The sequence below is a fragment of the Choloepus didactylus genome, chromosome 4, assembly GCF_015220235.1.
Source record: "Choloepus didactylus isolate mChoDid1 chromosome 4, mChoDid1.pri, whole genome shotgun sequence".
Lineage (NCBI taxonomy): Eukaryota > Metazoa > Chordata > Mammalia > Pilosa > Megalonychidae > Choloepus > Choloepus didactylus.
This window is the reverse complement of record NC_051310.1, coordinates 51,715,774-51,736,588: the sequence shown is the minus strand read 5'-3', so window position 1 is coordinate 51,736,588 and position 20,815 is coordinate 51,715,774. Positions and strand designations below refer to the sequence as shown.

At 37.9% G+C, this 20,815-nt stretch overlaps 1 protein-coding gene across 3 annotated transcripts in view; it reads left to right on the top strand.

Annotated features, from left to right (window-relative positions):
* Positions 1 to 16,268, top strand: part of PCNX4 (pecanex 4) — a 56,402-nt gene extending 40,134 nt beyond the window's left edge. For all 3 annotated transcript variants that reach the window (XM_037832598.1, XM_037832597.1, XM_037832599.1), the window contains exon 11: positions 15,607 to 16,268. In XM_037832598.1, the coding sequence (XP_037688526.1) occupies positions 15,607 to 15,858 (252 nt within the window). In that variant the 3' untranslated portion in view covers positions 15,859 to 16,268. The remainder of the gene's footprint in view (positions 1 to 15,606) is intronic.
* The last annotated feature ends 4,547 nt before the right edge of the window (positions 16,269 to 20,815 follow it).

Sequence of the window (20,815 nt, the reverse complement as noted above, 5' to 3'; positions counted from 1 at the left end):
CAAGTCATTCTATGAGGCCATTATTACCCTGATAACAAAACAACACAAAGACATTATATACGGAAAACCACAGACCAATATTTCTTATGAATATAGACACGGAAATTCTCAGTCCTAGCACAATCCAACAACATATAAAAAATAGTTATATACAATGATCCTATGGCGCTTTATTAACAATATAACAATTCACAAATTGGGCACCACTAAGTAGTTCCAAAACATTAGAGGGGCATTGTGAATCTGTAGTCCAAAAGAGAAATGGCACTTGTCAGGTGAGTTCTGTTCTAGCAGCTTATTGGAATATTGAGGCAGAAGGAAACTTGTCTGAAACTGATTGGTCAGAGCTTAGGCCTCTTTTTCCTGTCCTGTAAATCTCTTTCCTGTAAGTCTCTTTCTCTAAGCTGTACATTCTTGAAGTCTGATTGGAGGTCAGTATAGGGTGTCCACCTTGTGTGCCTCCTTTGCCAGGACCCATTTTGCAACGTAGGGTCTAAAGATCAATGTAGAGCTACTTTAACATTTCCCTGTTTTCATCAAGATCATTCATAGTAAGCATAGTTGACAAAGGTTGATTTTGTGCTGTCCCACAGTACTAGGGAAATATCCTAGGCATCCACAGAGCTGGAAAGGTCCAGTAATGTCCCACAGAGAAAGAAATATGTTACAAAACTATAGCCAGTTGAGGCAACACTAGGAAAATGGAGTCCATTAAAGGTCAGAGACAAGATTTCTGAAAGACACAAGAGGAATATTATTCAGAGGCAGCAATATTTTGGGGTAAGCAAAGGCAGTTATCAGAAGTTTTGTACTATAAGGCATCCCTAAGTGCAGGCCTAAAGATTGAAAGCCTGATTTGCCAGCATGATTTTGGAAGTGAGAGATTGTTGAACCATAGCCTTTATTCTGAAACTAAGACAACAAATTAAAGACACTGTAATAACTATAAGGAAGAAACAATTGATAGTGTTTGAAATATGCCCATACTCCAGTCTTCCCAAGACCCAAGATTCAACCACTAAATAATTTCCAAGCTTTGGAAGTTCTTGCAGTATCTGCATCTTTTCTTGTTTTCCTTAATGTTTTGTTCAATTTTGCCAGATTGATTTATAAAAGCAGCATTGCTCCCTAACTAAGAAAGCACATTTCCCTCCTTTCTGAGATGTGAGGATATCAGGTACCCTACAGTTTTGTAAAACAACCTTCACTAAACTTTGAGTGGTAAGTTCTCTAATGCCTTGATGGTATGATTAATGGTACCTTAATAGTTTTTGACACATTTTGGTTGACTTTTTGAAGTTGAGGAATTCCATAAAACCAAAATATACTTCTTAGAAATTTCTAAACTATACCAACACTTCCAGTTGATGGGTTGTATTCTGTAGGTCCTGCTTAGGTCTAAACATGGTTTTTGAATTGATAAAAAAGTTCCCAGGTTGGCAACATGTTTGTTTCTAATTGGGCCCTCTTCTGTAGGTCACTGTGCAAGTCCCACTCCAGGCTAGTGGTAAGGCTATATAGGCTTTCTTTCCACCTAGGAGGAAATAGCCTGTGCCAACCAGACTGAGAATCAAAGTACTACCCCAATCCAGCAATTTTGTTTGTGCCTCTCTCAACCTCCAGAAGTGGAAGAGTTTGCATCTTTACAAGCAAAGGCTATAAAATTATGGGGTCTGGTGGAGTATAAACAATGGACATTGAGGTGTAGTTGATACAATAGGCTGTAGGAATGGTTATAAAAGAGTGAATTACTGTTAGGAATTTGTGTCCAAGCAAGGCCTGATAATTGGTCCAGATAGATAATATGATTGTCAGATTTATAGACAAGGACAAAACTCGTGTTCCAATACTCTGAAAAGTTTCCAATGGTAGAAAAGGCAGTTTCATCTAGCTCAAAATGGTAAGTGTCATGTACATCAGCATCAGAGTGCTATTTGATTGTCATGTCATTGTAGAGAGAATACCATTTGCCTTCCCCTTGGTCATACCAAGATTGAAAAAGTAGCTGGGGCAGTACCTAGATAAAGTCCAGTGCCATTATCATTGTTTATGCAAAGAGAAACTCATTAGAGTCTGGGCAATTTATGCTACGGAGGCTCCCTTCAAGAGTAAGATAAGTACAATGGGGCGGCCATTTCTGATATGTATCTGTTGAGTGCCTATCCCTTTTGAAACATACTTAGTCTATGCAAAATATACTTTTTAAATGTCTACGGATATGGCCAATAACTGGAGCCCGTCTCGTGGAGCCTAAATTAATGCAGACCCAGCAATTTGACAGATTGTCTAGGTTGGCAGTCCTTTGTACAGCTAGGAGAAAAGGATGGTGAATGGCAAACGATCGGGAAGGAAAAGTAAAAGAGAAAGGAAAGGAAAGAATGCATGTTTCTTGATCTATATATAGCGCTTGGGGAAAGCTGTGCAAATCATTTGCTATCCATTTTTGGGTAACCTGAAACTTTAGGGTGAGTTTGAGGTTACCGGTAGCTCTACTTTTCCGATGATTGGATGATGCTTTTTTAAGTTGAGATAGGTGTACCCAAGGCCCTACACCAGCAAGTTTATCAGCACATTGGTTGGTGAGGAGGACCTGATGAGGAGGTCCTTCCCAGCAGGATACCAAAGTTTTTTAATTGATGTCTTTTCCAGTACACTAACTCGCCAGACTGCAGATTTTTGGAGTCAGTTGGAGTCAGGTGATGTTCTCCTCCTTCAAAGGCTTCCTCAACCTGTGAAACATAAGCTCGAGAGTAGTTCATAAGTACCTACAAAATTTAAGCCAGTCTTGTTGGGCAATATTAGGGTCTGTAAATAAAATATGAGGCAGTAGTAGAGGTCTTCTAGTAACAATTTCATGGGGTTCCATGAAATTTATGCTTCCCAAAGTGGGTTGAGCGAAGCTTGAGAAGAACTAGTGGAAATTTTTAGAGAAGGATAATTTTAGCAAGTCACTATGCTTGTGTAATTGTTGTTTGATTATCACATTGGTCCTTTCCACCAGGCCTAAAGATTGGGCAGTGCAATCTTTGATATACAGGGAAGACTGCATATTTATTTAATTATTTTTCCTGTAAAATGAATCCTTTGATCACTGTGAAGTTCAGTAAGGGTGCCCAAAGTTGGAATGATATTTTCAAGTAGTTTCTTGGCCACAGAAACAGGCAGTAACTTCTCTAGAAAGGAAGGCTTCTGCCCAGTGAGAGAACATACAGATGATTACTGGCACATATTTATGTCCATAAGAAGTGGGAAACTGGATCAAGTCCATGTGCCAGTTAGCACTGGCCCAGAAGGTAAAGGAAAATGTCCCATGGGAAACTTGAATGGCTTCCCTGGGTTGTAATGTGGACATGTTTGACAAGAAGTACAGACCTAGTAAGCAATAATATAAAGGCATCCCCAGCAGTATTTTTCCATTATTTCTATCATTTTGGCTGTTCCAAGTGTGTGTAAGTGAATTAAGCGCTCAGAATATTGATAATTTTAGGACATCTGGTAATATTGCATGACTGTTAGTCCCTATCCAGCTATTTGGTTTGTTTAGCCTCTTCTCTTCGGGATTTGCCAATTCTTGATCCCATGTACCAAGCTCAGTTGGTTTTTGTGAGAGAATTTGAGCTGCTGCCTTAGCAGCCTGATCAACAGTCATTTCCCTTGCTTTCTTCTGAATTGAAAGTTTCATGAGTATGAGCTTTAACCATAACTACAATAGCCTTGGGGAGCAAAAGAACTTCCAGTATTTACATGCTTTTTATTCCCAATGGCAGTTCCAGAGGAGGTAAGGAACTCTCTTTGTTTCCAGAGCATACCAAAAGCATGTACTCCACCAAAGGCATATTGACTATCAGTGTAAATGTTTGCTCTTAACACTTTAGATATTTGGCAAGCTCAAGTAAGGGCTATTAATTCTGATTTTTGGGTGGAAGTTTCTTTAGGAAGGGAGCTACTCTCAAGAACCTCTCTTAAGGTAGTTACTGCATATCCAGCTTGGCATCTGCATTTGAGGCTTCAGGTTTTAGATATGACCTGTCAGAAAACAGGATTAGATCTGGGTTGTCTTATTGGGGTTTCCTTGAGGTCAGGCCTAGAGAAAACTAGGGTTTCGGTAAAGAATTATGCTTTCATGATCAGGTGCTCCTTTGTCAGAAAGTAGGAGAGTGGCTGGGTTTAGGGGAGGTGTGTTATGATTGCACATACAAGAAGGAGAGAGAAGCGTAAGTTCAAAAGATGTGAGTCCTGCAGCAGAGAGATGCTGAGTTAAAGCAGAATTAAGCAAGAATTCCACAGCATGAGGAACAGAAAGATCAAATTGGTTCTGCATAACTTTATCTGCAGTAACTTCAACTAGTTTGGCTGCTGCAGCTACTGATCAGAGACAAGGCAGGTATGCTCAGGCTGCAGGATCTAATTGCATACTGCGATATCAAGGTGCCTCTTGACTCCATTTACTTTGGGTTAATACTCCTAAGGCATTTTGCTCTCTTTCATGGACATGCAGCTGGAAGGGAAATCATAGTTAGGTACACCAGGGGCAGATGTGTTTCATAGGGCTTCCTTCAGATTACGAAAAGCATCAATCTGGTTTATAGTCCAGCTCAAAGGCTCTGGTACAGTATGCTGTAGGAGTTCATAGAGAGGTTGAGCTGTAAGGGAGTAGTTTGGTATCCAGTATCCACAAAGTCCTAAGAATCCTCTCAGTTGAATTTTTTTATGGGTTTTGAGAAAATCTTATATAGAAAAAATTCTTCGGGGATCTAATAAAGTTCCCTGGTGACAGAAGATGTACCCTAGATATTTGACTTCTTGCTGCATGGATTGGAGTTTATCCCTAGAGACTTTTTGACAATTTAAGGCCAGCTGTTGTAGTAAATGTAGGGGGTCAACCTGACATGTTTGTTCATTAGGGGAACACACAAGGAGATCATCAATATATTGTATGAGAGTGGAGCTTGAGGGAAAGTTATGTCCTGTAAATCATTTTTCAAGGGTTTGAGAAAAGTAACTGGGGGATTCCATGAATCCCTGAAGCATAACAGCCCAGATATACTGTAATTCATTCCATGTGAATACAAACAGGTATGGGCTAACAGGGTGGACTGGTATGCTAAAGAATGCACTGCAGAGGTCAACTGTGTAAAATGGGTAGTCCCAAGAGGAATCTGGGATAGGAGTAGATGAGGATTTGGGACTATAGGGAAGCAAGGAATTACAATTTTATTTATTTCTCTTAGGTCTTGAACAAATCCCCATTGTTTCCCATTGGGTTTTCTTACAGGGAGGATGGGAGTGATGCAGGGCCTCATGCATGGGATTATTAAGCCCTTCTGTGTAAGTCTTGAATAATGGGAGTTAAACCTCTAATGGCTTCTGGTTTGAGGGGATTGGGAATGTTTGGGAAGGGGTTTGGAGGGGTCTATTTGAACTAAAATTAGTTCTGCACTTTTTCCTATATTGTAGGAGAATAGGACCATAACTCTTCAGGGATTGAGGACAGGTGATCAGCATTGATCGGTTTCTAGACTCAATGTTTACAGGTAACATAGAAGTTCTTCTAAAGGGGATTCTTGGTCAGATAGGCATAAAATTATTTCCCCCTTTTTACTAAACTTGAGAATACTTTTCAATTTAGTTAGGAGATCTCATCCTAATAGGGTAATTCGGGCAATATCACAAAGTTGGAAAGAATGCATTTCTGTGACTAGTTATAGGGTTGATTTGGAAGTCATTTAAACTTGATTAGAGACCCCCACATATCTATATGTTTGCTCCTAAGTGTGGGCTGCTTCAATAAGAAGGGATTAGTAGCAGAGAGCATAGCACCAATATCAGTTACAAAAGTGCAAGTTTCCTTGTTCGTTTTGAACTTGGTTTCCCCTTGCTGGTTAAATGTGAGGGCTGGAAGCAACCAAAAGTGCCCTCAGAGCATAGTCAGTGGGCATTACAGGTGGAGGGTGTGGATTGGCAGCATGGTCATGACATTTCCTTTGAAATTTAAAGCAGTCCTTTTTTCAGTGTCCCAGTTTTGCAATATTGGCAGGCCCCAGGAGGTCTTGGGATATGGAATGATTTAGGAGGGGCCTGCAATTGTTGTAACTATAAAGCAAGTAGTTTGGCTTGTTTAGTGGCTTTTTCCATTTCTAGTGCGAGCTAAGTGTTCAGTTAAGTTTGTCGGCTCAATAATGGAGACTGTTTCCAAGTCAAGTTGTGCCTTTTTACTAAGATAGCAAGATTGACCTTTAGTCTGTCAACAAACATAGGATTAAAAGCAATTCCAGGAGAGGATGCAAGATGGGCAGATTAGGAGAGACAGAGCAAAATACTTGCCGGGAAAAACATTAGATAAAAGACAGAAAGTGCTCCAAAATACCAGTTCCAGCATTGCACTGGCTGGACAAAGTCCACTAAATCCACAGGGACTGGGCACTTGGTAAAACTGAGAGTCTGTGTTTGGAAATAAGGGAGGGAGGCTGCTGGAGAAACAGCAGCCAAGGCGCAGTTGGGAGAAACCCAGGATCGGCGTTTGGAGATGGATTAGTTAAAAAAAAAACCCAAAAGTGGCTGCGGATCTAGCAGCAAGAGCCTGCAGTCGAGCGTGGTGGGAAGTGCCTTCCACACCCCAGGCACCCACCTCAGTATCTGGAGTGGACAGTAGCCTTTCACAGACCTGCAGCTAATTGTCCCAGAACTAGGAAAGCAGAGGTCAGCAGAAGGGGGAAATAACCATGCACTGTACAACCATCTTCTCAGCAGGCTAGGAACACCCCTGCGTGGTGCCGTGGCCAAGAGCTTCCCTAGGGGATTTTGCTCACCTGTGACATTGCGCAGTCTTCCCTCCATGGAAGCCCACGGAGGGCACGGCTTAAAGGCAGGGTCCTGCATAGAAGTCCCAAGAGCCCTACGCCAATTCCAGGGACTTGTGGGCCTGCAGCAGAGAGGGACTGTGGGGAAGCTGAGCCAAAGGATTGGACTCATGCAACAACTTTAAGTCTCCAGGAATGGCTGGGAGATTTGAGTCTTAAAGCTGCCTTCCCACCTTAACTGCACAGGACACACCCCCAACCTTCAGGGCTGGCTGCACCAACTATATACGGAAATAATGGTGCACTGATTGGACCCCCACAAGATTTGGATCCCCACTCACCACATAGACACACTTGGGGAGAACTGGCTTGAGGGTAATAGGTGGCTCGGGGTCGCCATCTGCTGGCAAGTCAGAGAAAGTGTGCTCTACCAAGCTGTGCCTTGACAAATTATAGATAATTGTTCAAATAAGCCTCCATATCCTAAAAGAACCCTATCAAGATAAGCAAATGCCAAGAGGTCAAAAGCAACAGAAAATTTTAAAGCATATGAAGAAACCAGAAGATAGATAACCCAAACCCAAACACCCAAATCAAAAAATCAGAGGAGACACAGTACTTGGAGCAATTAATCAAAGAAGTAATCACAAACAACAACATCATGGCACAGGAAATAAAGGACATGAAAAAGACCCTAGAAAAGCATGAAGAAGAATTTGCAAGAGTAAATAAAAAAATAGACAATCTTATGGAAATAAAAGAATTAAAAAGAATCTGGATACACACAGTACCAGATTAGAGGAAGCTGAGAAAGAATAAATGAACTGGAAGAGTACAGAATGGAAAGTGAAAGTACAAAAGAAAGAATGGAGAAAAAAATCTAAATGGATCTCAGGGATATGGTGGACAACATAAAGCACACAAATCTAAGAATCATTGGTGTTCCAGAAGGGGAAGAATATTTAAAGAAATTGTTAGGGAAAACTTTCCAACCCTTCTAAACAACATAAATATGCAAATCATAGACATCCAACGAACTCCAAACAGAATGAATCCAAATAAACCAACTCCGAGGCATATTCTGATCAGATTGTCAAATGCTGAAGAGAAGGAGCAAGTTCTGAAAGCAGCAAAAGAGAAGCAATTAACCACATACAAGAAAAACAACATAAGACTAAGCAGTGACTACTCAGCAGCCACCATGGGGGTGAGAAGGCAGTGGTATGACGTATTTAAAATTCTGAAAGAGAAAAATTGTCAGCCAAGAATTCTTCATCCAGCAAAGCTCTCCTTCAAATTTGGGGAGAGCTTAAAATCTTCACAAATGCTGAGAGAATTTGCTAACCAGAGACCCACCCTACTTGAGATGCTAAAGAGAGCCCTACCAGCAGAGTAAACAAAGAAAGGAGAGAGAGGTATAGAGAAGGGTTCAGAACTAAAGAGATTTAGTAAGGGTACATTAAGGGAAATAAAGAGAGGGAAAAAATACATCTGACAAATATAAACCAAAGGATAGGATGGCTGATTCAAGAAATGCCTTCACGGTAATGTAAATGAATTAAACTCCCCAATTAAAAGATATAGATCGGCAGAATGGATCAAAAAATATGAACCATCAATATGTTGCTTACAAGAGACTCATCTTAGACACAGGGACACAAAGAAATTGAAAGTGAAAGGATGGAAAAAAAATATTCCATGCAAGCTACAGCCAAAAGAAAGCAAGAGTAGCAATACTAATCTCAGATAAAATAGACTTTAAATGCAAGGATGTTATAAGAGACAAAGAAGGTCACTATATACTAATAAAAGGGACAATTCAACAAGAAGAAATAGCAATCATTAATGTTTAAGCACCCAATCAAAGGGCCCCAAAATACATGAGACAAACATTGGCAAAAATGAAGGAAGCAATGGATGTTTCCACAATAATTGTGGAAGACTTCAATACATCAGTCTCTCCTATAGATAGATCAACCAGACAGAGGACCAATAAGGAAATTGAAAACCTAAACAATCTGATAAATGAATTTGAATTAACAGACATATATAGAACATTACATACCAGATCACCAGGATGCATATTCTTCTCTAGTGCTCACAGTACTTTCTCCAGAAAGATCATATGCTTGGTCATAAAACAAGCTTCAAATTTAAACAGACTGAAATTACTGAGAGCAAATTCTCTGATTGCAATGGAATACAATTAGACATCAATAACCATCAGAGACTTAGAAAGTTCACAAATATCTGGAGGTGAAACAACATACTCCTAAATAATCAGTGGGTTAGAGAAGAAATAGCAAGAGAAATTGCTAAATACATAGAGTTGAATAAAATCGAGAACACAACTTATCAAAACTTATGGGATGCAGCAAAGGTGGTATTGAGGGGTAAATTTATAGCCCTGAATGCATACATTAAAAAGGAAGAAAGAACTAAAATCAAAGAACTAATGGAACAACTGAAGAAGCTAGAAAATGAACAGCAAACTAATCCTAAACCAAGTAGAAGAAAAGAAATGACAAGGATTAAAGCAGAAATAAATGACATAGAGAACAAAAAAACGATAGAGAGAATAAATAAAACCAAAAGTTGGTTCCTTGAGAAGGTCAACAGGATTGACAAGCCCCTAGCTAGACTGACAAAATCATAGAGAAGACCCAAATAAACAATATAATGAATGAGAGAGGTGACATTACTGTAGATCCCGAAGAAATTAAAGCATTATAAGAGGATACGATGAACAACTGTATGTCAAAATAACTAGATAATTCAGAGGAAATGGACAATTTCCTGGAAAAACATGAACAACCTAGACTGACCAGAGAAGAAACAGAAGACCTCAATCAAACAATCACAAGCAAAGAGATCCAATCAGTCATCAAAAAGCTTCCCACAAATAAATGCCCAGGGCCAGATAGCTTCATAGGGGAATTCTACCAAACTTTCCAAAAAGAACTGACACCAATTTTACTTAAACTCTTTCAAAACATTGAAGAAAATGGAACACTACCTAACTCATTTTAGGAAGCCAACATTACTCTAATACTAAAACCAAGTGAAGATGCTACAAGAAAAGAAAACTACAGGCCAATCTCCCTAATGAATATAGATGCAAACAATCTCAAGAAAATACTTGCAAATCAAATCCAAGGGCATATTTAAAAAAATCATACACCATGACAAAGTGGGAATCATTCCAGGCATGCAAAGATGGTTCAACATAAGAAAATCAGTCAGTGTAATACAGCACATTAACATATCAAAAGGGAAAAATTAAATCATCTCAATAGATGCTGAAAAAGCATTTGACAAAATCCAGCATCCTTTGTTGATAAAAACACTTCCAAAGATAGGAATTGAAGGAAACTTCCTCAATATGATAAAGGAATTTTGATATAATAAATCAAACAGGAAACTACAAATGCTGGAGAGGATGTGGAGAAATTGGAACTCATATTCATTGTTGCTGGGACTGTATAATGGTACAGCCACTCTGGAAGTCAGTCTGGCGATTCCTTAGAAAACTAGATATAGAGTTACCCTTCAATCCATCAATTGCACTTCTCAATATATACCCGGAAGATCTGAAAGCAGTGATACGAACGGATGTCTGCACGCCAGTGTTCATAGCAGCAATATTCACAATTGCCAAGAGATGGGAACAACCCAAATGTCCTTCAGCAGAGGAGTGGATAAATAAAATGTGGTGTATATATACATGATGGAATACTATGTGGCAGTAAGAAGGAGTGATGTCTTGAAACATATGACAACATTGATGAACCTTGAAGACATAATGCGGAGCGAAATAAGCCAGATACAAAAAGAGAAATATTGTATGTTACCACTAATGTGAACACTGTAAAAAATGTAAAATAAATGGTTTATATTGTGGAATGTAGGGGACCTAGCAATAGAAAGCAAATAATGAAGGAGAAACGATAAATCTAATAAGAAGAGATAAGTTATGGAGGGTAAACGTAACGTTCTGGGAATGCTCAGGAATAACTTTGGTTTGGTAATTTCTGGGGGGTATGGTAGGTAGGAACAAGTTAACAGAAATGTAGTTATTTTAGGTTATTTGTTTTTCTTATTCCTTTGTTGGGTTATAGTCTGTTTATTTTCTTGGGGTAAGGTAGGAACATGTTGGAAGCAATGTAGTTATTTTAGGTTGTTTTATTCCTTTGTTTTGGTTTTGTTTGACATGTTTTTTATTGTTTGCCTTTTTAATTTTTTGATAAAGTTAAAAAAAAAGACGAGTGAGTATGAAAAAAAGTAAATGAACAATGTGGGGAGGAGGGGAATGGAATGTTCTGGATGTTCTTTTTTATTCTAATTTTTATTTTATTTTTTGGATTAATGAAAATGTTCAAAGATTGTGGTGATCAATGCACAACTATGAACAACTGATTGTACACTTTGAAGGATTATATGTTATGTGAATATATCTCAATAAAATTTCACTTAACAAAAAAAGGCAATTCCAGATGGAGGTGACCTAAGGGTTCATCAACCAATAAACAGAATGGTGAACTGTGGTGTATACATACAATGGAATATGAGCAGTGGCAAAAAGAAATGAAGTTGTGAGATGTGCAACTAGGTGAATGGACCTTGAGGGCAGTATGTAGAGTGAAATAAGACAGAATCGAAAAGACAAACATAACACCTCACTAATATGGATGCACTATAATGTGCAAACTCTGAGAATTGAATCTGAGAGCATAGGTTATCAGGGGAAGGCTTATGGTAAAGGTTCCTGTATCGTAAGCTCTTACAGCAGTCACATCTATTCACGAGTTATAATGGTTATTTCTAAATTCTGAGATGATAAGCTGTTTGTATAAAACGTGGTCAGTCCCTGCAACTTGGGATAGCTGTGTGTGGCACCTGAGACTCAGAGCCAGATTTCAGCAGCTGTGAATGTCAGCATTACCCCATAGAGCAAATGTTAAAGAAGCTGAAAAAGAGATCAGACTTTAATTAGAGATACGAACAAAATGGACTTGATTAGGACTAAAGTAAACCAGACTAAAGGTTAAAGGATGGTATTGACTGTTTTAAAACGTCACCTTCTGTGTGAGACCAAAGGAAGAGATGTTTATTTGGTGGAAAATCTGTATTTTCTGTAGTATGCTATATAACGTAACCTGTATGGTCAGTTTACTCAAACACCATAATTATATGGAATCTTGAGGAGGCAGTGAGATCTGGTTGGTTTGTACAGAGTAGCATGAAACCCTGATACATCCCAGAGTAATTTGGGCAGAGAATAAAACGTATTTGCAAAGCCCCCTTGAAGGCCTGGGGAAAAATTGGAAATACTCAACTTCCCCAACTGAGGAATTCCTGATATTCTCACAAGCATTGGGGATTACCATTGTAGTAGGCCAATCCCTCAATCTTGGGGCTTGCCCTAATGTAGCTTGTTACTGCAAAGGAGAGGCTAAGCCTACTTATAATTGTGCCTAAGAGTCACCCCCAGAGAACGAACCTCTTTTGTTGCTAAGATGTGATGTCTCTCTTTAAGCCAACACTGCAGGTGAACTCACTGTCCACCCCCTATGTGGGATATGACTCACAGGGGTGTAAATCTCCCTGGCAACGTGGGACATGACTTCCAGGGATGAGCCTGGACCCAGCATCGTGTGATTGAGAAAGCTTTCTTGACCAAAAAGGGGAAGAGAAATGTAACAAAGTTTCAGTGGGTGAGAGATTTCAAATGGAGTCAAGAGGTCATTCTGGAGGTTATTCTTATGCATTATATAGATATCCCTATCTAGTTTTTAATGTATTAGAAAATCTAGAAGGAAATACCTGAAACTGTTGAACTGCAATCCAGTATCCTTGATTCTTGAAGACAATCATATAATTATATAGCTTATACAGGATGACTGTATGATTGTGAAAACCTTGTGGCCCATACTCCCTTTATCTGGTGTATGGGCAGATGAGTAGAAAAAAGGGGGACAAAAAGTAAATGAATAATAGGGGAAAGGAGTTTGAGATATTTTGGGTGTTCTTTTTTACTTTTACTTTTATTTTTATTCTTATTTTTATTTCTTGGAGTAATGAAAATGTTCAAAAAATTTATTGTAATAATTGCACAACTATATGATGATTTGGTGAACAACTGATTGTATACTTTGGATGATATTATGGTATGTGAATATATTGCAATAAAAGTGCATTAAAAAAAAAAAGGAATTCCAGCTCTGGGTGCATCTTGTGATAGTCCGGACTGTTCAGCAAACATTTTTTCCCCCTAAATGCAATTTTATTGAGCTATGTTCACATACTGTTTAATCCATTCAAAGTATACAATCAGTGTCTCACAGTATCATCATATAGTTATGTATTCATCACTACAATCAATTTTAGAACATTTTCATTACTCCCCCCCAAAAATAATTAAAATTTAAGAAATAAAAATAAGAAAGAACACCCAAAACATCCCATATCTTTTATTCCCCCTCATTATTTATATATATTTTTGTCTTTATTTGATTACTCATCTGTCCATACAGTGGATCTAGGGAGTATCAGTCACAAGGTTTTCACAATCACACAGTCACACAATAAAAGCTATATAGTTGTACAGTCATTATCAAGAATCAAGGCAACTACATTATAATTCAGCAGTTTCAAGTATTTCCTTCTAGCTATTCTAATACACTAGAAACTAAAAAGGAATATCTATATAATACATAAGAATAACCTCTAGAATGACCTCTCAACTCTACTTGAAATCTCTTAGCCACTGAAACTTTATTTTGTTACATTTGTATTCCCCTTTTTGATCAAGAAGGCATTCTCGATCCTATGATGCCAGGACCAGGTTCATCCCAGGGTGTCATGTCCCACGTTGCCAGGGAGACTTACACTCCTGGGAGTCATGTTCCACGTAGTGGGGAGGGTAGTGAGTTAATCTGCAGAGTTGGCTTAAAGAAATGTTTTTGTTAGTCTTTCTTGAAAATAATAGACAGGTCGTCCTTACCCGACTTGCAGCTTTGGACCTTGACCCAGTCAAGTTTGCAGGGAAAGCCTTAGGAATAGCATCTAACAATTGTTGAGATATGATTTTAGCTTTATATAGAACAGGGGGAGCTACTTTAATGGTCGTGTCTTTTTCTGGGTCCTTCCAGTTTGCCATTCTAATCTAATTTGGAGCTTCTCCAGAAACTTGACTAACATACAATCAGGGAAGCAGGTTAATAAACCTGAATTAAGATGCACAATTCTTCAGTAAATTTTTTAGGGTGTTCCTTTGGCTTAAGGAATTCTTGAGCTATGGCCTAGAGTGCCACCTTAGACCAAGGGGTGAAAGTTATTTGGTTAGGCCTCTGAGTGCCATCAGAGTTGGTGTTTTCTGCAGGTTTTGTCTTAGAAGCATTTAAAGATAGGGCTCAGAGTGGAAAAGAAGTTCAGATAGTAAAGAAGAGGAAGAAGTGGTGGGCTCAGAGGGACAAGTTGGCAAAGGAGGATATAGAGGTGGTAGAGCAGAAGATATGAATTCAGGGGAATTTGGAGTATGCATTTGTGATTTTAGTTCCTGATTAGTTTGAGATAATTTAGAGACAGTATCTTCTAGGAATGCAACTTTAGAATCTTGAACCTCTTTTAAGGCCTCTAAATACCAATCAGAATAAGAACCTCATTGTCCTTGTCTTATTTTTAGAACCACAGTTTTTCAATTGTGATCATAAAAACACAGTTTATCTAATGAAAAAGATCCCCAATTGGCAGACTGTCCTGGGTGAAATTTTTTTCATTCATCCAAAAACAAACATCAGCGAGCACTGTGTTTGAACATTTTGTAGCCCAGTGTCCCCAAAGAGAATTCAGAAACCTTTTTCGAACTGTTGGCACCCATGACCAGGACAGTAAACAAATGTAATTATCGAAACTCCAAACTTGAATAACAAACTGAAAACAAAGCTTGAAGAGCTACAGCGCAAGAATGAAGGTGTTCGATGAACTCAGGAAACGCTTCGCTGGCTAGCCGAATAAGTGAAGGCCCTCTCTCTCTTTTCCTTAAACGTCTTCAACTGATTGGATTAAATCCAGCTGATTGAATTCTCTCATTGAGGAAGACACGACCTTTGTTTATGTCATCAGTCACAGGTGCAGTCAATTGACTGATGATTTAATAAACCAGCCACAGATGTCCTTGCAGTAACAGTTAGGACAGTACTTGCTTAACCAGACACTGGACACCATCACCTGGCCAAGTTGACACATAAACCTAACCACCACAGCGGGTAATAGCTAAAGTGTACAGCATTTCTTTTTAAGGTGATTACAATCCTCTAAAATTGAATGTCATATAAATAAACTGTCTGTAAATAAATTCTTGAATCATATGCTTTAAATGGGTAAATTTTATGGTATTTGAATTATATCTCAATAAAGGTAGTTTTTTTAAAAAAGAGACTACTGCATGACTGTCCAGTGAATAGTAGGTAAGGCTTATGCATCACTGAAGCAGGATGGGGTGAGGGAACAGAGAAAGAAAATGAAGCTTGGATTTTGCTATGCTGGTCACAAAGTGAAATGACTGCCAGAGAATTTGTCCTCTCATACTTACTGACAGAGCTCAGGCAGTAGCAGTGATTCTTGACTCTGAATACAAGCAGCTCATATGTGTACATTTTAATACAGCACTTCATGTTTTTTGATCTTGGGAGAAAATTTGCCTAACTAGAATAGAATTTTTCCCTAAGTTTATAAGTAAAATGTAAAGGTATGAATGTAATTTCTTTTCCTTTTCTCTCCCCATAACCTTTTTTATACTTTAAAGGGAGTTTACACTGGGAGAGTACTAACCCTTCAAGAATTATTGATCCAAGTTGGGAAATTAAATGCTGAAGCCGTTAGAGGACAGTGGGCCAATCTTTCATGGGAATTGCTTTATGCCACAAATGATGATGAGGAACGTTACAGTATACAAGCTCAACCACTTCTTTTAAGAAACCTTACAGTTCAAGCAGCTGATCCTCCCCTGGGATATCCAATTTATTCTTCAAAACCTCTCCATATACATTTGTATTAGAGACCATTTCGACTTGTAAATGTAATGTCTTCAAATGAGATATTTTTTCATCCTAGATATTTTTCATCCTGTAACCTCACTGAACTATTTTTCACCTCAAGTCAGATGCCTAAGAAAAGCTAAGCAACATAAAATTAATCTTTTTGCCATCTTATGGGTTAAAAAAAATTTTTTTTATGTTTTACATAAAAATTAGAACTAGTTGGCCAATATTTGTGCCTTTGGACTATGGTATGGTAGACTTTGAGAAATATGATAAAACATTTGTATAAGATAAGATAGTGAATTTTGTATATGCTTTCTTAAATGTGTATAGGTGATTCACATTGCAAAAGTCAACAGCTGTGTCATCTTTACATAGAGATATGCATATCAGTGTTTTTAAGTAATGATAATGAATCCTATTGAAGGTGTACATAATGTATATATATTTAATTGAAATATAATTTTTATAATATTTATAGAGTTTGTGCTGTTTTATTTTAACATTTAACAAGGTCTGAATGTTTTCATACAGTGTATTCACTTTCTTTTCATATATTTTATTTCCAAAACCTAAAAACTTTTAATAAAATATCTTCCAATATTTTTCCTCCTCTCCAAATAGCCTTTTGATACATATGAAAGGAAAAAGGTTCATTCCCTACCTCATGTGAATACTCAGAGGATTAGCAATGTTAGGGTAATGTGAGTATGATTGCGAGAGGACATTCCATAGACCTGGCACCTTATATATTTTCTTTTCAACTGAATATGCTGCTTCTGAAGAATGACTTACCCAACAGGATTACCAGTTAGTAGTGTCTCAAAGTGTCTGAACTAAATACAAAAAAGAGGAAAATTCCATAATGTGATCGGAATTTTGTTTTCATTCTCTTACTACCTAGGAACTTTTTATAGGTTCTTTAAGAAGGATGAGCAATGAATTTGCATCAATTGAGACATGAATTTTCTCTATACTTTATTTCCAATTAAATTTATAGTAGCCCCCTAGATTGTAAAATAGTAACATAGTCTCTGTAAAATTGTTCAGATTGTTTGAAATGTACCAAATAGGTTGATATTATTATTCCTTTTATTTAGTATGTGGAACAGTTCAAACTAACAATATTAAAGGTAACTTTTGGAGTAATTTTCATTTAATGAATTCATAAGGTTTGTGTGTTAGCCCATTTGTTTTTTAGAGGCAATATAGTGTAGTTACGAAGAGGATAGGGTTTGGAGTTAAATCTAAGTTCAGACTTCAGACTTAAGTACATAACTGAGATTTACTAACTAGACAATTTTAGATCTTTTTAGAGCCTGCCATGTAGGAAAATTTTCTCATGTTATTGAAACACTCTTTGTTCAGTTTTAATTGATTTAAATCAATTCATCATTGAATTGATAAGCATAATTTATTGGACCATTTTTCAAAACATAGGCTTTTTAAGTTGTTTGAAGATTTTCACTATTATAATAATGCCAAGCTATCCCTTCCATTGATCTCACATCCTTCTCAAACTGCTTCCATCTCTCCATTTCATGGCCAGATTTCTTCAGTTTTCATTCATTCATCAACCCATGCCAGTCTAGGTTCCATCTCTACTACTACACCGGATTTAAAAAAAAGAAATTTATTAAGTCAGTTAACCTCCATATTGTCAAATCCACTGGTCACTTTTATGACCTCATCTTTCTTGACCTCTAAATAGCATTTGACACATGACCACTCCTTGAATAATTTTTTCTTTTGGGCTTCCCTGACACCACATTATCTTTGTTTTCTTCCTGTCTTCCTGGCCACTTATTCTCAATCACCTTTACTCCTTTTCCTCTTCTACCTGACTCTAAATTTTGGAATTTTTCCACAATTGGGCCCAGGCCCCCTCATCAATAAATTGATGATGTTCAAATGCAAGTATCTAACCCAAACTCTCTAGTTAGCACTGAACCTATAACTCTGACCTCTTATTTGGTATCTATACTTGATATATTCCAAACAGACCTCTTGAATTTTCCCTATAAGCTTTTTATTGACTTCCACTTTTAGTAGTGCGTAGGTAATTCAGACCAACCATCTCACCAAGAACAATTAGAAAAGATGGGCAAAATAATATTTTTAATTCTTCTTACAGGCATCAGAGAACCAAAAAGCCAGTGAGGAAGTACAGGACTGAGATCCAAGAAAAGAATGAAACTAGAGATCTGATGTCTTAGTATCTAGGCTGCTCTGACAAATACCATACAGTGGGTTGGCTTAAACAACAGGAATTTATCCTCTCATGGTTTTGGAGGCTAGAAAGCTTGCTTCTTCCAAGGGTCAGTAGTGTTCTGGCCAGCACTGGCAATCCTTGTGGTTCCTTGGCTTTCCCATCACATGGCAATGTCCTCTCCTTTCTCTTCCAAGTTCCCACTGAGACTTCCTTCTTATGACTCCTCATGGTGACTTTCTCCCTGTTTTCTTATAAAGAACTCCAGAAGTCCAGATTAAGGTCCAATCACACTCATTTGGGGTGCACTTTAACTAAAATGACATCTTCAAGAGACCCCATTTGCAGTGGGTTCACACTCAGGAATATTGATCAAGGCCAAGAACATGGATAAATTGGGATAATAATTCAATCCACCACTCCTGCTCTCAGCATTCAGGCTGATTTTTTTTAATTCAAGAAGAGGTGATTCAAAGTCTGAGAAGCTTAAGTATTGCTTTGATATCCTTGCCTTAAATTTAGGTTGTATACCTCATGCTCCTTGAACACTTAATATTGCCATGTAATTTTCATTAAGAGCACGGATATTCACTTTTGTAACCACCTTAGTACAGTGGGTAGACATTGATACAAAGCTTACAGTCTATATTCTAATTTTTTTGTATGTCCCAAAAATGACCTTTTGGGCCTTCTCTCCTCTATTGTTAACCCCGTCCAGGATGACAAATTGCATTTAATTGTCATTGTCTCTTTAGTTGCTCATTCTTTTTTAAAAATATTGTTTGAACATATATATAACATAAACTTTCCCATCGCAACCACTCCTAAGCATACCATTCAGTGGGATCACTCATATTAACACTGCTGCAGTACCCTCAGCACCTTCCATTACTAAAACTTTCTCATCTCCCAAAAAAGAAACCCTACACCCATCATGCATTAACTACCCATTAACCCTATCCCAAGCCCCTGCCCCTGGCCACCTGTACTCTTATTTATGTCTGTGTGATCACATATTCTCCTATATTTTCTTTGTATTAACCATGGGACTTAAATCTAACATCCTAAATCTATAACACTCTTAAGTTTGCTTAAATACAAACTTGACTGCAGTGGTATACACAAACTAAACTATGTTACTGTACCCCTCTGCCCCCTCCACCTTTATGTAGTTCTTGTCACAAACTGCATCTTTATACATTACGAGTTCAAAACCACTGATATATCATTACATTTTAAGCATTTGCCTTTTATATCCTGTAAAAAGTAAAAAATGAAATAGCAAACAATAGTACTGGCATTTATATTTACCCATATTGTTACCCTTACTGGAGATACATATTTCTTCATATGGCTTCAATCTATGTCTACTGTCCTTTTCTTTCAACCTAAAGAATTCTCTTTTGCATCTCTTATAGGTCCAGTCTAGTGGTGACAAACTTCCTCAGCTTTTGTTTATCTAGGAATGTCTTGATCTCACCATCATTTTTGAAAGGCAGTTTTCTAGAATTCTTGGTTGGCAATTTTTTGCTTTCAACAGTTTAAATATGTCATCCCAGTGCATCTTGCCTCCATGATTTCTAATGAGAAATCAGCACTTAATCTTATTGAAGCTCCCTTGTACATGACACGTTGCTTCTCTCTTGCAGTTTTCAGAATTCTTTATCTTTGGCATTCAACAGTTTGATTATGATATGTCTCAGTGTGGTTTTATCCTGTTTGGAGTTTGTTGAATGTCTTGGAAATATTTATCCATGTCTTTCCTTAAGTTTGGTATGTTTTCAGCCATTATTCTTTGAGTATTCTCTCTGCCCCTTTCTTTCTTCTCTTTCTAGGATTCCCACATGCAAATATTGGTTCACTTGGTGGTGTGCTACAGGTTCCTCAATCTCTGTTCACTTTTCTTCATTCTTTCTTCTTTGTGCTCCTTAGACTGAATGATTGTCTTTTCTTCAAGTTCACTGATGCTTGCTTTTGCCAGTTCCAATCTGTTGTTGAGCCCCTCTAAGGATTTTTAATTTCTGTTATTGGGTCTTCAGCTCTGTTTGGTTCCTTTTTATAATTTCCATCTCTCTTTTGATAGTCTCTTTGTTTTCATCTACCTTTTTCTTGATTTCCTTTCACTCTTTGTCTATGTTTTCCTTTAGCTCCTTGAGCTTATTTAGGGCCTTTTTTTTTTTTTTTTTTCATCTTTGCTTGGTGTGTCCCAGGTCTGGTCCTCCTCATCCACATCTCTAATGCTTTACTCTTCTCCCTTCTTGGGCCATCATTTCCTGTTTCTTTGCATGTTTTGTAACCTTTTGTTGAAACCTGGACATTTTAGTATTTCAGTGTGTTACCACTGTAATTTAGATTCTGCAGCATCTTTTCCTTAAATTTGTATTCCTCCATGGAAGAGCTTTCTTAAAATGCCAGAAACTAACATTTTTAAAAAGGGGAAAAAGAAAACACCTTTCCCAGTCTTTGTAGATTGACTAGTGCAAGTGCTTTCCTTCAGAGCTTATCCATGCAGTGAGATTAGAGAATAGCTTGAAGCCAATGTGTGGGAGATACCCTGATCCTTTCTGCACATGCATGTTGTTATGGACATGCATATGTGGCCCTTGGGATTCCTCTGTTTACACAGATACAAATGTCCCCACTTCCTGAGGAACCAGTTTCCTCATGGTCTCAGGCACTGTACTGTATGTACTACAGCCAGCAATAATTTGCCACAGGTAACCACTTGACTGCTCTCCCACAGCATTCTGTAAGAGAACTCTATG